The sequence below is a fragment of the Ambystoma mexicanum genome, chromosome 6q, assembly GCF_040938575.1.
Source record: "Ambystoma mexicanum isolate Mex_15411 chromosome 6q, UKY_AmexF1_1, whole genome shotgun sequence".
NCBI classification, from domain to species: Eukaryota; Metazoa; Chordata; class Amphibia; order Caudata; family Ambystomatidae; genus Ambystoma; species Ambystoma mexicanum.
In genome coordinates, this window is record NC_090937.1 from 1,158,597,893 (window position 1) to 1,158,617,688 (window position 19,796).

The window sequence follows — 19,796 nt, forward strand, 5'->3', positions numbered from 1 at the left end:
CATCTAGTAAAGTCTAGCAGTCATGGAAAGAAAGCCCAGAAGGTGGCTTGCCATCTAACATTATGTTGGGTCTGTAGTAGTGGCCAGGCAGATGTTGCTCTAGAGCTACATGAGGCAGAGGGGTAGGTATCTCAGGTTTAGGAATATTTCAAGGTTGCAGGATAGGATTTCTGAAAAGATGCATTAAAATCAACTGTTCGAGTAGTTACTGATTAGAGTGCATTAATGCTGAAATTTACTGAAAAAAGCCTGCATCTTGGCTGTGTCAGAGGATGGTGATGGTTTAGTCAATTTGTCTCCAAGAGTCAAACACGTTGCCATGAAAGGCCACACAACGAAGGGTCCACACAGTATAGAGAAGGGGGGGGGGGGAAATCGCAACAAAATTCTACCATGTGTCAAACATTAATCTCTTGGTGCAAAGGGATCTCTGCCCATGAATGCACTAGACACCGACCTAAGCCGTGTTATAAAGGTGTACTGGTACCAATGAGTCGCCATGATCCTGCGAGGCTGCCATTTTGAGAGAAGGGGATAGAGTAACTATTTGCCGTTTTGTCTGGAGGCCTTCAATTGCAGTTTAGGATTCGGAGCACATGTGGAATCCTTTAGACTAACTGTATGCCGTTTAGATGGGGACATCAACAATGCAGTCTGCCTTTGGGTTAACCTCAGACCCCCTTGAGATCACCTTGTTTTTTTAGCCTCTAATAGGGGAACCTGGTTGTTGATCTCATTTGTGGGGTTGGGCGTGGCTAATCGAAGCAAACTATTCCAACTCGCACTTCCTGTGGATTTCCCGAAGACAAACTAATTGGATGCAAAAGCTGCTCTTCAGTAACATCTCACTTAGTCTGGACACCTCCCCAGAGTTGCCAAAACTGTTCTTTCAGAATGTTCTCCTGACAGGCCCACCACTGAAGGTCTCGAGCCACCCTGTCGGGAACCTGAAGATCGGTCATTCTTCCTGAGAATTGTCACCGAGTTCTCAGCGCCCACTGGAGGGATCTCATTCTCAGGCGAGCCTCTGGCACTAGGAAAATGCAGGATGCCATGAGGCCTAGCAACCTCAAAAAGTCGAAGGCTGGGAGACGTTGGGCATTTTGGAACTTGGTAACCATCTGTAGAATATCTTGAGCCCTCACCTCTGGTGGCGAGGCTTTTCCCAGGGAAGTGTCCAGGATCGCTCCGATGAACTGGAGTCTCTGCGATGGTATCATTTGTGACTTCTTTAAATTGAGGGAGAAGCCCAGTCTGTGAAGGGAGTGGCAAACGTGATTTAGCTGGATCTGAGCTTGATCCGAAGATACAGCCCTGATCAACCAATCGTCGAGGTAGGGGTAGACGTGAATCCCTTCCCTCCTTAGACTTGCAGCCACTACCGACATTAACTTGGTGAAGACCCTCGGGGCGGAGGTCAGCCCAAATGGCAGCACTCGAAATTGATTGAGAGTTGCCAATTGCGAACCTCAGGTATTTCCTGTGTTTGAGATGGATAGGCACATGGAAATAAGCGTCCTGAAGGTCCAGAGATACCAACCAGTCCTGGAACTGAAGGGCCTGAAGGATCAGAGAAAGTTACCATCTTGAATTTGTCTTTCCTGAGGAATTTGTTCAAAAGTCCTCCGTCTTTGTTTGGTATGAGAAAGTAAGGGGAGTACCAGCCCTTGTTCCTCTCCGCTACAAGTACCGGTTCTACGGCACCTTTCTCTAGCAGGTTAAAATTTCCTGCAAGAGGAGCGGATCTGGAGCTTTTTGAGAGCTGATCACCGGTGGATGACTGAGGTATGCGTAGGAGAGGCAGGCAGTAACCTTGGGCAACTGTTTCCAATGCCCAAGCATCTGACGTGATAGCCTGACATTCTGCCAGATGTTGAGTTAACCTGCCTCCTACACGTGTCTTGTGAGGGAAGTCCTCAGAGTGGTTTTGGGGTGGCTGATGCCGATGGTAAAGAGGCACCTGCTGTTGCTGCGGCTTTTGAATATCTACCCCGGCCACCTCGGGTAGTTTTGTCCCCTTTGAGCCGGTCGTCCTCTACCTCTTCCGAATGCGGAGTAGAAGCGAAAGGACTGGCCTCTCGCAGAGGATCCTGTGGAACGAAAAGGTGTCTGACGGATTGCAGCGCCTAGAGATTTTGCTGCTGCCTTTGAGGTTTGCAGTTTTTCTAAACTGTCATCCGCCTTTTTCCCAAACAAAGCAGAGCCATCGAATGGCATGTTCAAGAGCCTGGCTTGCACATCTGGGGCAAAACCAGACTCTCAACCAAGCGAATCTCCTGGTTGTTGTACTTGTCGCCATTGCTCTGCTGATACTGTCAGCCGAATCAATGCCCGTCTGGAGGGATTCGCACGATAGCGTCTTTACCGTCCTGTATGATATTCAGGAACGCCTCCCTTTCTTCTCCCTCCGGGATGCAGTCAGCCGCTGTAGAAGCACACTCCCTAAGTGTATGGCTGAATCTAGCAAGGGTGCAAGTAGCATTAATAGATTTTAACGCCATGCTACATGCCGAAAGAATTGCCATAGCATCATATTTCTTATCGTCCCTGTCCTGTGGGACGGTAGGGTAAGCAGTCTTGATGTCAGTAGAAGATGCTGCCTGTACCACCAGACTTTCTGGGGATGGGTGTCTGGACAAAAACTCCGGGTCTGCAGAAGATACCCTGTATTTAGTAGACATTTTTATTTACTGCCGGGACGAAATTTGGGGTTTCCCAGTTCGTCATGATTTTCCTTTGAAGAGCTTTATGAAAAGGCACTACAGGATCCTCCTGTGGACCTTTATCAAGAATATCCGTGAGGTCATCTTGTTGGAAAGCCTGTGAAGGTGTTGACCACCCCATAAATTCTGTGGTCCCTGCAAATCAAATGTCTTCTTGGTCAGACAGTTCTTCCATAATTGAGGACATAGTTCTCAATTGGTCTGAACTCACAAAGAGTGAAACCCATCTCCAAGGCAGAGGGTGCCAAACTTGTAATCGGTCTCAAACATCGATGTCGTTGACGAAGGCTTCGAGCGTGGCGTCGAAAACAAAGGCGGAGGCCTCGAGGACCTCGATAGAATTGGGATTCTGCTCGAGGAAGTCGACAATCTCGACGCCATCGCGGACTTGGGGATAGCCACTGGGTGCGCCGCAACCGTGACTTTCCTTGGCGTCGACCACGGTGTCGACAATGGCGTCGAAGACACCGACCGCGGCGTTGACGGAACCTTCGTTGATGGCACCTTGAGGTCATAGCTTTACTCGAGGGTTCGTGACACGCACAAGAAGCTTCCTTCGCCGGGTACTGCGACTCGCAGCGTTTTTGACCTTCGGGTCTTTCGACCAGAACATCGCTCTCGGCAGTCTTCGGGGGGAGGGGGGGGTCGAGGCCGCTTTCTCGAAGACGCTCAAATTTTTGCGGAATTCCCCCCATTCAGCCCGGGAACTATGTTTCGTGGGGCAAGGGATTCTCTTAGGAGAAACAGGAAGATGAGGATGAAGAAGGGGATCTTCGACGTCTCCTCTTCGAGTGCTTCGATCTCGAGGAGTGATGGGAACCACTCAGAGACCTGGAGCGCGAATGGTGACGAGGAGACGAATGTCTCGACTTCGTCGGGGAAGAAGAAGCTTTTGAAGTCTTACCTTTTTCCAGCTTCCCCCTACGCTCCTTCAGGGACTTAGTCGTCATGGACATACAATCCTCGCACTCCGAACAATGGTGTTCAGCTCCCAAACACCACAGACAAACTGAGGGTCAGTCAGCGACTTTTTCCCACATTCTCAGCATTTTTTGAAGCCGGACCGAGGGGTCGTCGGTTCCGACGAGGAAGCCATCGAGTATGGATCGAATATCTCGAGGAAATGGGATAAATTCTCTACGAAACTGAGCAACGATATTCCAAGGCACTGAGTAAGCGCGGAAAAACGGAACTGAGCAACGGACGCTGCGCGCTGCCTTTATAGGCAGGATGACGTCAACGTCGATACGGCGGCTGTCGAGGGACATCGACGCGCAGCGCCCTCTATAGAAAAATTTTCCGAGGCCAGCAAAGCTGGAAAGAGATATCTAAGATAAGGAATACGTCGCAGGACACAATCCCTTCGAATGAAAAAATTATACTGCGGTAACCTGAAAGGAATAAAATTGAGAATGTGGGAAAATTGGCCTGGGTGCTCCAGTGTGTCTGATCCAGACCTGAGAAAAGGACTATTGTGACGCTTGTGCAGGGCAAAGGAAGGCTGAGCTAAGCCCACATGCGCTGGCAATCTAGTCTGCAAGAAAGGGCATTTTTCTGGTGCTACAAAATGGTAAATTACAGAAGGACAGAAGCTTCTTAAGTATGGAGGAAGGGGACAGGATATGTAAATGCAAAGAAAAAGGACTGCTGCTAGACCAAATTGGAGAAGGGGCAAATGGCACAAAATGTGGCCAGACAGCAATTTTTTTACTGGCTTCTGTAAATGAAAGGCTGCACAGCCTGAGAGCACCCAAAACATATCACTTCAAACATTTTAATGCTGGAGAATGATTTGACCAGACAGGCATGTGTGCACATACTAGAAAGGCAACCAGTGGTCATCAGATGTCTGCCATCAAGTTTAAACCTCAGCGAGTTGCACTGCGCCCTTTTACATTTAGTACCAGTACATTAGGTACTACTAATCATTTTTATGGCACTTTCACAAAAGGTTCAGCCCAAAGCATAATTATTCTTTAACATAGTAATAAAGGATAGCAAAAAGCCCTGGTGGGTAAAGGTGACAGCACTGACTTAGATTGCATTGGTTAGCTTTAGAAGGTGACTGATGAATGTTGCTCAACGGGAAGGAATGCTGTATACTGAAATGTTAGGCACCAGACCACGCACAAGGGAGCAGGAAAGCTATAGCATAAAGAATGACCTGGGTGTTTTTGTAATGAAAAGGTCACAATTAAACCAGCATTATAGAATGCAATAAGGTTTCCATCCTTATTCAGCAGAAGCTGGGTCCATTTGCAACATTGCTCTTCTGATTACCAAACATCTAGCAGAGGTCTCCCACCTATGGCGCTCCAGATGTTTTGGACCAAAACCACAATGCAAGTTTTTATGTGCTGGCTAGGTTGAATTGAGTGCATCCAAAACATCTTGGAAGCCAAGTTTCAGGGACCAGATCTAGCCTTTGCTATCTGGTTTGACAAAAACATTCCATGGCTCGCAAGACTAAGTACTCCTCCTGAAATGTAGTTGTGTATTTAAGTCTGCAGTGGTTATGGCACATTTTTTATTTACATATAGTATTACTAGATTGTTTAGAGAACCCTATGAGTGCTATTCGAGCAATGGAGAATCTTCCATTTTTGAAGTAATTGTACTACTGAATGTTTGGTAGAGCTCTGTCAAGAAGTGCTCATGAAGCATTCAACATACCTTTAATAATGCATTTTCAGAAGTGGAACCATGATGTACAGGAAACGGCATTCGTCCATCTGGTAGGAGACAGTTTTTTTTAGATACATCAGAAAAGTAAATTAGACAATAGTTCTCTAGCAAGTGTCCTTCAGTTAATCACCAACAGGATCATTTACGCAGCATCACTTGTAAGATTAGTACTCCACATTTGCATTTCTAGAAATTGACATGCTTCATTTCTCATTAGGCAAACAAACCAGATTACAATTTTGCAATAGTTTGGTAAACTGAACTGCCGATTAACTCAATACCTTAGATTGGGGAATCAGATGAACTACAAATTGTTGCCCACTAAAAGGGTTTTCCTAAAACGTGGGCAGTGTCAGAAATACCATAAACCTAGGCAACCGGGATGACCTCAATTCCAACCTACTAGTGATATATCAAACTCAGGAGGTGATAAGGGTTGTAAAATGTGCAGTACAACACTTCACATTCATTAAGGGACCTTCCACTATAACCTTCTCCTGCTAATGACGAAGTCAAACTAATCAAAACAACAAAGTACCAAAACTAAAGGTTAACAATCTTGAGAGATTTTATTTGAGCCAGCTCCTGGGCTTAGCAATACTTTGTTCCTTTGAGCTCAGCTAGCTCTCCCCGTTACTAGCAGTTGTTTTACATCTTGAAATGTAAGTCTGACCAGCAGCAAAAACTGAAAACAGCTAGCACACATTCGAAAAATAAATGTTAATATACAGGAGAAGACATTGAACACCAGTTGAGTATAAAAAAAATAAAAATAAAAAAAAAGTATTGTGCAGTAAAATAAACTTGCCACGGCAGTAGATAGAAAATAAATTATAAGTTACTCACCTTAGTTACCAACATACTTTTCGTCCATAGTCCCATTTCCTCTATACTGTATGGGCATCACTGCCAAGGGATGGGAGAACTTTTTGCCAGAAAAAACCTTCCCCTTTAAATTTAGAGGTGGGCACGGCCTAGGGAGCATGCGCTGCCCTGGCTCCACCCTCTGGTGCCACACCTCAGCCCCATTGACGCGTCGACAATAAATTTAACATTGCCTAATGACACCAGTATTAAGGGGGAAGTTGGTGGGACGTATGGAGGAAAGGGGACTATGGACCAAGTACGTTAGTCACTACGGTGAGTGACTTATAATTACTTACGTCCCGCCCACTTTCCTCCATACTGTATGGGCGATTACAACCGATTGTAGCCCCAGAGTGGAGAGTAGACCCTCCCTAAGCAAATAGGTTCCTGAGAAGCACCTGTCCGAAAGCCGCATCAGATCTAGAGCTGGCATCCAAACAGTAATGTTTGCAAGTGGCTGTCCTGGTAATGACTTGCCAAGCGACATGGCGCTGGAATACGATGGCTGTTGCCTTGGGCCTGACTGCGCGGCAATGCATGTTGGCTGGGACAGGCTTGTGCTGGCGCTCATACGCTTCTTTGATGGCAGAGACCACCCAGCGGGATATGGAGGCCTTAGAGCCTGGCCTCCGAAACTGACAAACAGGGCGTCTGACTTGCGGAAGCCCTTGGTCCTGTCCAAGTAGAATTTCAGGGCACGCCTGACATCCAGGCAGAGCAGCACTCTGTTTCGTCCTTGGGATCGGGAAAGAACGTAGGAAGGACTATTTCTTTGTTCAAGTGAAATGCAGATGGAACCATGGGCATAAATACAGGGTGCGTCCGCAGGACTACCTTGTCCTTGTGAAAGGTGGTATATGGTTCAGAGGTGGGTGGTATATGGTTCAGAGGTGACCAGCGCCTAGATCTCGCCGACTCTGCGAGCTGAGGTAAGACCGACCAGCCTAATGTCCATGGACGCCATTGGCTCGAATGGTCTGTGCGCCAGGGCGCCCAAGACTATGTTAAGGTGCCACACAGGGTGCGGTCTCTTGACAGGTGGGTTGAGCCTAGCGAGACCAGTCAGATCTTTGCCGACAGGGTTGGAGGAGGGAAAAATGCCTTCCTCAGAGTTCCTGTAAGCCCCAATGGCTGCAAGGTATGTACAGCAGTTGCCCACCTGTACGTTCGAATGAGCAAGGTGCACTGAAAAGGAGAGCAAGTCATGCAAATTGCAAGCAAAGGGGTCAATTCCCCTTCGAGTCTGCCCAGTGGCAGAATCTGGTCCATTTGCTTTTGTACTGGGCCCTGGTGGCTTTGCTCCTGGCACCCTGTATGATCTCCAGATTGGCCTGTGAAAGGCTAAGGTGCCGAAGCGTTACCTGCTCAGGTACCATGCTGTGAGGGCTAGTTTCCCTGGCACGGGGTGGATGATTCTGCCCCCCTGCTGCACCAGAAGATGTGCTGGGCCAATCGGGAGGTGTATAGGGGCACCTCCGAGAGGCTGAGCAGCTCTGAAAACTATGGCCTGGCCAGCCACCATGGCGTAATCGGAATGTTGACTCCTTGATCTTGCAATTCACACTGTGGATCAGGGGGGTGGGCTGAAAGGCAAAGGCCTGCATGCCGGTCCACTGGAGGTGAAATGAGTCGCCCAGAGAGCCGGGGTCCTGACCCTGCCAGGATGTGAACTGGGGACACTTGTGCCAGGTGGCAAAGAGATTCACATGGGGTGACCTCGCCTGTTGAAGATCTCCTGAATGAGGTCGCTTAGCTGCCACTCTAAATTGTCTTCTCCTAGTCTGCTGAGCCTGTCTGCCTCCAGGCTGGAATCCCCCGGGAGGTGGACTGCCGAGAGGTAAATGTTTTCCAGGGCCTATTCCCACATGCTGATCGCCAGTCTGCACAGAGGGGATCTGGTGCCTCCCTGCTTGTTGACGTAGTACATGCTGTTCGATCTGTCTGGATGAGAAGTGGTAAGAATGCTCTGAGCACTAGCCAGATGGCTAGCAGCTCCAACCAATTGATGTGATATTCCTGCTCCAGTCGGGTCCAGGTACTGTGGACCGAGAGATCGTCCAGGGTGGCTCCCCAGGCCGAGAGAGGAGTCTGGTGGTGGCCTGTGGAGAGGGCGGCCAAAAGGGCTTGCCCATCCGTTGGTTGCAGTCCATGGACCACCAGGTTAGGTCTGGGTGGAGAGATAGAGGAACGTTGATGAATCTCAGATTGCAAGCCCCGATTCCATGAGGCCGTGAAATGCAGCTGAATAATCCTCATCTTTAGTCGTGTGCGGCACGGCCAACAGGACCGCCACCAGTAGACCCAGGAGATGTTGGTACCACCATGCAGAGGTCACCTCTCTTCTGAGGAAGTGGGTAGTGGCCCCCTTGATGGCCGAGATTGTTTTCAGACGGGAAAACCTGAGCACGTGTCCCAAATGAGTCCCAGGAATGTCAGTCTGCGTAGGCTGCAGCTGCGACTGCTTGAGGTTGAGCGAGAAGATCGAGCAGTGTTCATAAGCGCATGGGAAGAGTGGCAAACCGCTTCTGGAGATGTAGCCCTGACAAGCCAGTCGAAGTATGAGTAGATCTGGAGGCCCTGCGCTCTGAAGAGTACCGCCACAGCATTCATGAGTCTGGTAAAGACCCTGGGGGCTCGAGTTGAGGCCAAATGGAAGGACTTTGTATTGGAAATGGTAGCCCATGATCCTGAACCGTAGGAAAGAACGAAGGTGCTGCGAAATCGGGACGTGCAGGTACGCGTCCTTCAGGTCCAGGGAGCACATCCACTCATCTGTCCAATGTCTCTGCTATAAAAGCTGGCGTAACCATCTTGAATTTTTGCAGGGGTAGGGAGAGGTTGAGGGTGGAACGATCCAGCACAACTCAGGCCCGCCTGGTTCTTCTAAATGACAAAAATCCTGGAGTAGAAGCGAAAGCCTTGCTGGGACTTCCTCCACTGCCTGGCTCTCTACGAGTGACCGGATCTCCTCCAAGAGTTGCTGTCACAACCTGTGGGAGGAGAGGCTGGGATAGGAAGGCGGTACACTGGATACTACGGAGAGGATCCAGGGGTGCGTGAAATTCTGGCGCCATAATTGTGCATGGAGATCAAGCCTGCCACCCACTAGAGACACGGACCCAAAGGTGTGTGGCGTGCCTGCTATCCCTCAGAGGCCAACGCTGAGGGGGGACTGGAAAAAGCCCTTATTTCCATTTTTGTTTGCACTGGTTCTGAGATGGCAAGCAGTCCGGTTGCCCAAGTCTGCATTCCTGGAAGCCACGGCACCCTCCATATGTCCAACCCTTTTCCGAGCACTGCTGAGATTGGGTGTACGATTTGGGCGAGGTCCTTGTAAGAATGGATAAAGACTTTGCTATTTGTGAGCTGTTCCTTTTTGTCCGTAAAGTGGAAGTTGAACAGTAGATCTACGATGCGCTCCTGGACATCCGGGTTGAATTTTGTTGCCCGGAGCCAGGCTGTTTGCGGCAATGCAGATGGCACAGCCTGAGGTATCGATATGAGCCACTGGATTCCATGAGGTCATGTGCCACAAGCTTGGCTTCTGCTAGCCCTGCCTTAAAGTGTAATTGGCACTTGGTGGGGCGTTCCGGGAGGAAGTCTGCAATTACCTGCCATAACTGTTGGTTGGCGGCAGCCAGCATGGCATCTGCGTTGGAGTAGATCTTGCCGTACGCCTCTAAGATCTTCTTCTTGCCTAGCAGTGCCGCAGAGGAGGCGGAGGACGACAGGCTTGGAGTATAGTGATGCTGCAGCGATCACCGAGTGTGGCCGAGGATGAGTCGAGAGCAAGAGTATCCCCCTCCATCTGCCTGTACTTTGCGTCCAGGCATCGATTGACCGGCTGGACCAAGTGGGGCTTGAGCCAACCCTTCTTGGCCAGGGAGACATTGGTTTGCAGTGAAATCCCCGTATTGGCAGAGGGGCGTCTCGTGAGGACTTCAGCCAGAACCCCCCTCTGCCGGCTGTTCGACCTCTGATTGGGGGAGGCCCAGGTACTCCGCCAGGCCAGCAAAACATTGATGAAGGCCCTGGCTGAGGATGGTGTCTGGATCCTCATCCTGCGGATCTGTAGGATCTTGTGGAGGAGCAGTAGATGGCTCTGGAGCCAGGGGTACGGAGACCGCAGCTGGAGGCTGAGGAAGTTGTGGAGTTGGATGTGGAGCCGGAGGCGGCAACTGCACTGGGGCCTCTGGTGCGGCTAGCATTGTGGGGGATGACTTCTCAGATGGGGGTTATCAGACGCCATCGGGGGAGAACTCGAGGCAGAGAAACTTCTCCAAGAGCACCTACTTACTGGCCAAAGGTGGCAGGGGTTACCGACAGGGTACAAGGGGCTGCTGGAGCCGCTGCATTCCCTGCCCATAGGCAAAGGAAAGCTGCACTGCACAAATGAAGGGTAGACTGTAGGCCATGTACCTGGTTGAGGTCAGTCCCACCTTGACACTCTTTACCGAATTCGTGGATTTGCATCGAATGTACCTTTCTGGCGCAGCAGCCATTTTGGTGAGCTGCCTGCCACGTGCCTGCGATGTGGTGCTTGGCCCGCTGGGCCTGGCCTCGTCCAAGACTCTTGCGTGTGGATCACGAGTCCTACCCTGCTCCTCGGGCCTTGGCCCGATAGGGGAGACACCCTCGACCTAGGGGTTGATAAAATAGGCCACCCCACCCCCCCTTCGGATGTATTGCTGGTATTAGGGAATAGCCCCTCGGACAAATATTGCTGGTATTAGGGCATAGCCCCAAAATATTGCTGTATTAGGGCATAGCCCCATGGACATATTGCCAGTTTTTGGGTGTAGCCCCTCGGGTGTAAACCTGGTAAAAGAACCTTCTGGTCCCTCAACACTGCGCCCAGAAGGATCCGAGGATCCCTCAACCCGAAGGCCGGTAGATGAAGCAGCCTCAGTGCACATGCCGGTAGAAGGACCTGGCCGGTTCCTCCTGCGAGAGAGTGTCCCTGGGAAGTAGTCGCTCATGCAGTGTGCACTTGAAAATATCAGCCCTACCTTAGGCCTAGTTCGATGCTTCAAAGTTATTTAGCTAGGTGGTTGTTTTGTTCCTCCCCTCCCTTTCTGCACCCCTCTCCCTCACCTTTTGTTTTCCTCCGGCTCTACCAGTAATGTTGTCAGGCCTAGTACGGTAGTCGCCTGTCTGTTTCCATTTCCTTCCCACTCTCCCCCTCCCTTCCTTATCTATGTCACTTGTACTATCTGAAATGTCGTCAGGCCGAGTACGATAGTTAATTTCACATCCTTACTGTTCATGGCCTGTAAGAATGTCGTATTTTGCCTTGTTCCCTTCCTTGCCTTGAAGCGCTTTGAAACACATTGTGTATAGGCGCTATTTAAATAAACATATAACCTCTTCCAGAGGTCGCCTCCAGAGGATCTCGTCTGTTCTTCAGCGCCTTTGAGGACAGAGTCACAGGCCGAACATGACTGCTAACCGTGGTCTGGGCCAAGGCAATGTAGGCAGAGTGTGTGGGGGTCTGAAGTTAGAAGAGCCCGTTGCAGGATGAACACCTGCTGAACCCTGTAGAAGTCAACATGCGCCGGGGAGGAGTGCGACGCCTGAGGACCGAGTATCTGAATGATAGCTAAGGCAAGAAAAAGAAAGTATCCGCGTGGACTTACATGGTCGAAGCTAAACCGAGGAGCGCTGGTTAATTCGGCCTGTTCCAGTTGACACAGAAAAAGGACTGCAGTGTGGCACCAGAGGGTCGAGTCAGGGCAGCACATGCTCCCTGGGCTGCGCGCCTCTAAATTTAAAGACGAAGGAGGTTTATTCAGGTGAAAAAAGGTTCCGTCTCCCGTCCCTTGGAAGGGACACCCATACAGTATGGAGAAAAGGGGACAGGACGCAAGAGTAATGAGTTTACAAAATTTGCCATCACCTTGCATCCAGAACAAAAAGGTAAAATAAATTTTAACAAGACAACAATGATTTATCGTACCCTTGCAGCAATTCACGAGGTTCTGTGTACTACAGATAAACAAGAATCTTCCCTCCCGGTCCCACTGGCCTCCTTCACTGGCAAGGTGTAAGTTACTTGCCTCAATTGCTCTCCAACATGGTTCTGGCATGGATTCACATGCTCATGAATATTCCCCGCCAGGCTCGGAATCCTTAGCAAAAGACAGCATTAGCTCCCTAAACCAATTGATGTCCTCTGGGTCATACTGCCACCAACCAATGAGAGTCCTCTCCCTAAACCAGCAGCCATCTTCAGGTTTGGTATGCATGTAAAGTGGCAGTATGCCAAGAGCTGCAGAGGGGTTGAATTTAAATCCATGCCAGACCCATGCTGCAGAATAGTTACAGGTAAGCAACTTAAACCTTCTCCAGCATGGGGTCTGGCATACCTTCAGATGCACATGAATACATAGCAGTCCAACATTACACAACCAGAGAAGGTGGCAAGACTCAACAGAAGCAAACTCTTACCTCTAGAATAGGATCACCTCAAGCAAACAGGTTGCGTAGCACTGCTCTGGACTCCTCCCTGGAATCCCTGTCAATGCAGTATACCTTCGTGAAGGTGCGTGTGGACCTCCACATAGCAGCCCTGCAGAGTCACACCAGACTAATGCAGTCACAGCAATCAATCTTCCGAAACCTATTGTGCACGTCACGTAGACCTTCAGGGCACGACCAACATCCAGCAAGTGCAAAGCACTTTCCGCCGGCAACGAAGGTTTCGGAAAAAAGACAAGCAACACCAAAGGTTTGTTGAGTTGGAATTCCAACTGGCATGAAAGTAGTGTGCATACGCAGCAACACCCTCGATTCGTGAAAAGTAAAGTACGGTTGCTTGCCTGGATCTCACCTACCCTTCTGGCAGAGGTGAATGCCAGAAGGAAAACAGTTTTCCACGAAAGAAACTTGAGTGGGACCCAATGCAAAGGCTCCCCCTTACACCTCCCTGCCCCAAGATACTCATCAGAACCACGTGGCGCCTCTTCACCAGCAAGAAACATCTGAAAAGTCCAGGACAAGTCGGTGCGACCAAAGTGAAGATCTTCCTGCTACACCAGGTGATAGCCACCAGATGTACCAAGGAGGAGTGCACCAGTCAGGCCTTGGCCAAAGATAGCAATTACAGAAGGATCTACAGAAGGATCTACGGGGCCATGACCCTCGGGGGTGGGGGGGCAAGGCACCATGTAGCGAAACACTTCTACTTGTGACCATAGCACTTCAAGGTCGAAGTCTGCTGGCAACTCATACCCTCCAGAATAGGGCTGCAGGAGCCAAGCCCCCAGGTACAGTGATCCCGGATTGTGATGCATGATTGCACCTCTGGTGAGAAGGATCTGGAACCACTGGCAGCTTGACGGGAGGTGATGCAGCCAGGCTGAGAAGGTCCGGATACCAAAGCTTCCTCGGCACGCCAGGGCGAGGAGCATCATCTTGTATTGACACCATCTAGTGCACTGAGGACTTGTAGCAGGAGAGGGAAGGGAGTAGTTTCTTACATGCAACTCAATTTTTCCAGCGTTGGTATCCTATTTATAAAACTCCGATGGTAGCTTAGGAATGAAATGCAGTTTAGTGGAGAGAACCACCATGTCTCATGAACCGAAGAAAGGGAGGATCAGTGACCAAGGCTTGGAGCTCCGACAGATCTAGAAGAGGCAATGGCCACCAAAAAAAAAGCCACCTTCCAAGTGGGAAACGATGTGTGTTGACATGGGTTCAAATGGGGGCTTCATAAGAGCTGCCAGAACCAGGTTGAGGATCCATACAGGCGATATCCTTCTCTTGGAGGAAATGTTCAGAGGCCCTTCAAGAAATGTTGAATTAGCCTGTCACTGTAGAGGGAGATGTTTTTTACGTGCAAATCTGGAGATTGACGACAAGTGCACCTTGATGGAAGAGACTGCTAGATCTTCTGTAACTAATAGCAATAGAGGAGCTCATGAGGAGTTATATCTAGCTGCTGCAGATTAGGTTGTTGTGTACACCATGAACAACATCTTTTCCACCTTCGGCCATGTGAGATGTTGGAGGATGAGCTCTTGCCAGGATGCGACAGCAGTCATGAGCGATATTCTGATTTGCAAATTTGGAGGGGTTCAGGAGCCATGCCATCAATTTGAGGGAGTCTGGATTGTGATGAAATATCATCCCATTGTTCTGGGACAGGAGACTGGGCTGCGATCCTAGATTAATTTGCTAGTCCACTGCCAGCTGAAGCAGGTTGGAGAACCAGGTCTGCCTGAGCCAGAACAGGGTCACCAGGATTATCCCGCAAGGAGCCTTGCAAATCATTTGTATGGTTTTCCTTCAAAAGGAAAGGGGGCATTGCTTGTTTTCAGGACTGGCGAAAAGGTCTTGACAAGGGGGGGGGGTGGGACGGGGGAGGGAGAGCAGCCCCATGTTTAGAAGATTCTGGATGCTGTGCAGTTGTCTGCGGAGTCCATGCTGAGGGTATCTGCTAGCTTTTTCTGCATCCCTGGTATGTGGAAGGCTTGGATCTGAATGTTGTGCCGGAAGGCCCAGTGCCAGATGGTTTGTGCTTCGACAGGACGCGTCCCACCTTGCTTCCATAGGTAAATCCTTGAGGTTGTGTTGTCAGCGAGGGTATGCACCACCAAGTTCTCGATGAGGGAGAAAGGATATGAGAGCCCAGTGAACTGCCCGCAACTCTAAGATATGGATATGCAGTAAGGTTTTTTTGCGGGTGACCTGAGGCCTTTCACCTGGTGCTGGCCTAAATGGGCACTATATCCCACTTGGGAGGCATCTGTCATAATGGTGAGGTGGAATTAACCAATCGTCCAATTATGGGTGAACGTAGTGGCCTTCCTTCTGGAAGGCTGCTACTGGCCCCAGGCACTTGGTGAATGTCCTGGGTACCGATTTGAGGCCAAATGGTTGAACCTGAAATTGGTAATGGCTTTTGCCCACTACAAACCAAAGGATTTCCTGTGTATTGGTACATGAAACTAGGCGTCGTTGGGGTCTTGGGCAGCGAGAAATTCTTGCAGCTGTACTGCTCTTACCTCTTGGAGGATTAGCATCTTGAATTTTGCTTTCCTGATGCTTTAGTAACCAAAGGTCCAAAATCAGGCCCACTTTTTTTAACCACAAAGTACCTTGAGTACACACCCTTTCCTCTTGCTGGGAGGTACCTTCTCAATGGCCCTTTTCCTTAGCATGTGACGCATCTCGCGACATAAGATTGAGTATCATCTTTATTAGGGGATTGGGAACTGTGGACGCTTGAACTCCCAACAAGTGGCAGTACTGGATAGCATCCAGCACCCATCTGTAGTTCTTGATTGCCACTCGTTGAGGTGGACCACCACATTCCCCCCCCATTCAACTGTCCTTGTGGCAGTCCTTGCTGTGTTTTATTCTGCCGACCTCCGAGAGGAGAAAGATCCACGCTTCCTTTATCCCGGGTAATCTCGATTGCACTGGGTAGATGTAAATTGAGCTTGTAACCTTGTTAACATGCGGATGTACTTTAGCCCTTGGGGTCTCTAGAGCCTGAGAATTTTGAGAGACTCCACAAAAGGGGTGACAGGCTATTCTGCTTTGCAGAGTTGTAAGCGATTTAGCGGTGTCTGAATCGACTTTCATGGCCTTCAGGGCTTCATCTATTTTGTCGCCAAGTAGATTTTTGCCTTTGCACGGCATATCCACCACCTTGTGCTGGACCTCTTGGCGAAAACTGTACAGCAAAGCCAAGCCTGGCATCTAAGGACTACCACATTGCTGATCTGAAGATGGTTTTGACTAGATCTACAGCTATATGGATGCCTCTTCTCCCTCTCGCACCCACAGCATAGCCTTCTTTGTTTTGTCAGGTAGTCTGAGAGGGGCTAAACTATGCCACATTTCATGTTTGTATGGTGTGACGAGACTAGGGAATTGGTGGCCTTCACCATTGCTGCTCCAATGGTAAGCACTTTTCTTACCAAAGGCAAGCAAGTTGTGTGCAGGCTTTTCAGCTAGCTGAAGCCGAGATGACCGATCCCGGCGTTGGTTGTGCAGTAAGGCATTTTGGAGTGGAATCTGGAGCCTTAAATCTTTGAATCACCCTTCCACGGCAGGCTACGTAAAGCGATGCTTCATGGTACGGAGGCCTTCCTGCCACACGATCAAGAATTGGAAAAAACTGCTTTCCTTCTTTTTCCATATGATCAAAGAGGAAAATCCTCTTCCTCTGGAAGGCCAAACCCTTGGCAGGCTTTCGCCATCATGGAGTGAAATGCTCTGTCATGTGGGAGAAGTTTGAGCCGGGCTACCTGGTGTGTCTTGGTCTGGATCCATGTCCAATGTGTCAAGCTCTCCTTGGAGAAGGAGGCAGTGGAAAAAGAGTCATGGATCAGTGTCCAGATCAGGGTCGACCAGTTCACCCTCTTGTTCTCTACCTCATGGACTAAATGTCTGAGGAGGTGGAGGCAGTCTGGGAGGTTGTTGCCTTCTAGGGTGCGAGCCCTGGTGTTGAAAAGGGTGAGATGCCTCCTTTTGTAGAGTTATAACCTGTGGGTATCCATATGGTTGGATTGTTGGAGCCTGATTCAGAGGAAGTTTTGAGTCCAGCTGACCCAGAGATTGAAGTGTGGCCAGGACCTGCATGGATAGGAAGGAATTATTGCGTTGGAATACCTCCCATGTCTGCTGATGGACTGTAAAGAAGAGAGTAGTTTCTCATCTGCAACTCCATTTCTCCTGCGTTGGTATTTCATGGATTCCCATCCTGTGAATATTTCCCGTCAGGCTGGGAAACCTCTAACTTTAATTTAATGTTTTCCTATGGAAAACGGGACACTTTAGTGTCCCATAAACTTTCTTTTTGGGTGCTTTAGGCCACGCCAATCGGAGGTCTGCTATAAATAGCCTGGCCCCTTACAAGATTGGGTGTGCAAGTCCACCACCGAAGGGCTACCACCAAGCCCTCATTAACCACCAGCTTGTCTGACCACAATCAGACTTTGCGACCACCTGTCTGCGAGGAACTCCTGCATCGGCCTCATGAACAGGCAGCAATTGGGAAGGAGAGGGATACACAATGCCATGCCCCCCCTCCCCCAACAGCAACAAGTAACCTCAGACCGAGCCCACTGTACCTCTTCTCCACTCCCATGCCTTTGACCACAACTTGTCAACTGGAAGGTTTTACCCAGATTGTCCAGGTTAAGAAACACCGATTCCCTGGATGGCATCAAATATGATTTGTCGAAGTTGACGGCGAATCCCAGCCATTGCATAAGGCCCATGGTCGCCAAGAGACTACCTTGCCCGTTCCTGCGACAAGCGCCTAACCAACCAATTTTCCAGGTAAGGGTACGCATCATGGAGGACTTAGGCAGCCACCTGAGCCAGACACTTTGTAAGCGTCCTAGGGGATGACTTCAGGCCTGTCAGGGTCCGGCTTGACTGAATTCCACAGGAGCTGATGCTGGCCCCACAGACCCTCACCAGGAGTTCACCTCTCAACCCTTAAACATAAGCTGAGCTGAAAACCCCAAGAAAGGGAAAGGGGAATTTGGAGAAAATAACGGAGACACAGCTGCCCTTCAACCGTCTGGTAGGCTCTGGTATCTGTGATAAACAAATACACCACCAGCCACTGAATTTCTCTGGATGAAAGGCAGTTTAGAATCTTGCTCATCTCCCAAGAATCAAACCCATTGTCCTCTCCACCAATCAGGCAACCAAACATATCATTGTTTCTTTAACCAATCAGAGTAAGTTTCTTTCACTCCATCTTGACTTGGGCAAGCACAATGTTAATTCTATGAACAAACTCTTCCTGTTACTAAACCAGCCAGTTCTAAAAGCACAACTAACCCAGCCAGCTCTAAAGGCACAATGTTAATCTTGTTACTCTTCCGGTTATGAAACTAGTCAGTCCTGACAGTACCCCCCTCTTCAAAGCCCTGTCCCAGGGCCTGGTTTAGCAGGGAAACTCTTGTGAAATTGTTTTATCAATTGAGGGGCATGTACATCTACTTGATCCTCCCAAGATCTTTCTTCAGGACCATATCCCTTCCAGTCAATAAGATATTGTAGGGTACCTCTAACAATCCTGGAATCTAAGATTTTCTTAACTTCAAACTCTGCGTCATTTTCCTCTGTGTAAACTGCTGGTGGTGGTTTTCCTAATCTAGTTCCTGACACACAAGGTTTCACTAAGCTAACATGAAATGTAGGGTGACTTGATACTTGTGGGTAATTTCAGTTTGATTGCTACGGGATTTATTATTCTTTCTATTTCAAATGGACCAATAAATCTCGGACTAAATTTAGTTCTTCCCTTTAAACGCAAGTTTTTTGTGGACAACCAAACTTTTTGACCCACCTGATAATGTGGTGCTTTACGACGTTTCTTATCAGCAAATGTTTTAAATCTTACCTTACTTTTTTCTAAGGTTTCTTTAGCTTTCACTAAACCATCTCTAATACAAGTCAATCGCTGCTCAACCTCTGGATTGGAATACTCAGATGGTAACACTTCTTTCAAAAATCGTGGATGGAAACCATAGTTGCTAAAAAATGGAGAATACTTAGTAGAATCCTTGACAGAATTGTTATAGCTAAACTCTGCTAGCCAAAGAAGAAGATCTACCCAACTTCCTCTTTCTTGCCAAAAAGCTCTAATATATTTTTCCAATTCTTGATTTACTCGCTCTGTTTGGCCGTTGGTCTGTGGGTGATAACCTGAAGAAAGCTTTACCTCAATTCCCAACTCTGTACAGAAAGCTCGCCAAAACTTAAAAAATGAACTGGGACCCTCGATCTGATACAATATGTGTTGTTAGACCATGTAATCGTACTACATCTTGCAAAAAACTTTTTGCCAGATTCCTTGCAGAAGCCTCTCCTTTCATGGGAATGAAATGCCCAGCTTTAGTTAGTAAATCCACAACTACTAATACTGTAGTGTAACCTTGATCTTTGGGAAGATCTACAATATAATCCATAGAGATTGTAAACCAAGGACTAGGAGGTACTGGTAATGGATTTAATAACCCAGATGGTTTTCCTCCTCCTGACTTTACTCGAGCACAGACTTCACATGTTTTCACGTAGTCTTCAATATCTTTTTTCATTTCTTTCCACCAAAACTTTCTCTCAATCAGTTCAATAGTTTTACGAATTCCAGGGTGACCTACCAACTTGGATTCATGACATTCTTGCATAATTTCCTTTTGCAGTTCCTTGCTTGGAAGGTAAATTTTAGAATGAACACATGGAAATCCTTCAATTAAATGTCTTCCAGAATCCTCCGCTAACCAAGATTGAATTTCATCTTCTGGTAATTCCTTTAGAATCTTTTAAAGAAGCTGATTCTCTTCCTGTGTAGCACTTAGGATAAATTTTTCTTCTGCAATCACTGGTTCCGGTAATAATTGATTTTCAACTTCTCCCGAATATCCTTGTCGTGATAAAGCATCCGCTTTACCGTTTAACCGCCCAGGCTTGAATGTTATCACAAAATCGTATTCTGAAAAGAAAAGTGACCACCTAAGTTGTCGAGGTGATCGTGTTCGAGCAGATTTC

General features: G+C 48.6%; 1 protein-coding gene across 1 annotated transcript in view; it reads right to left on the reverse strand.

Moving 5' to 3' along the window:
- Positions 1–19,796, reverse strand: part of UCHL1 (ubiquitin C-terminal hydrolase L1) — a 287,246-nt gene that overhangs the window by 17,486 nt on the left and 249,964 nt on the right. The window contains exon 8 of the mRNA XM_069631750.1: positions 5,397–5,455. Within this exon, the coding sequence (XP_069487851.1) occupies positions 5,397–5,455 (59 nt within the window). The remainder of the gene's footprint in view (positions 1–5,396; positions 5,456–19,796) is intronic.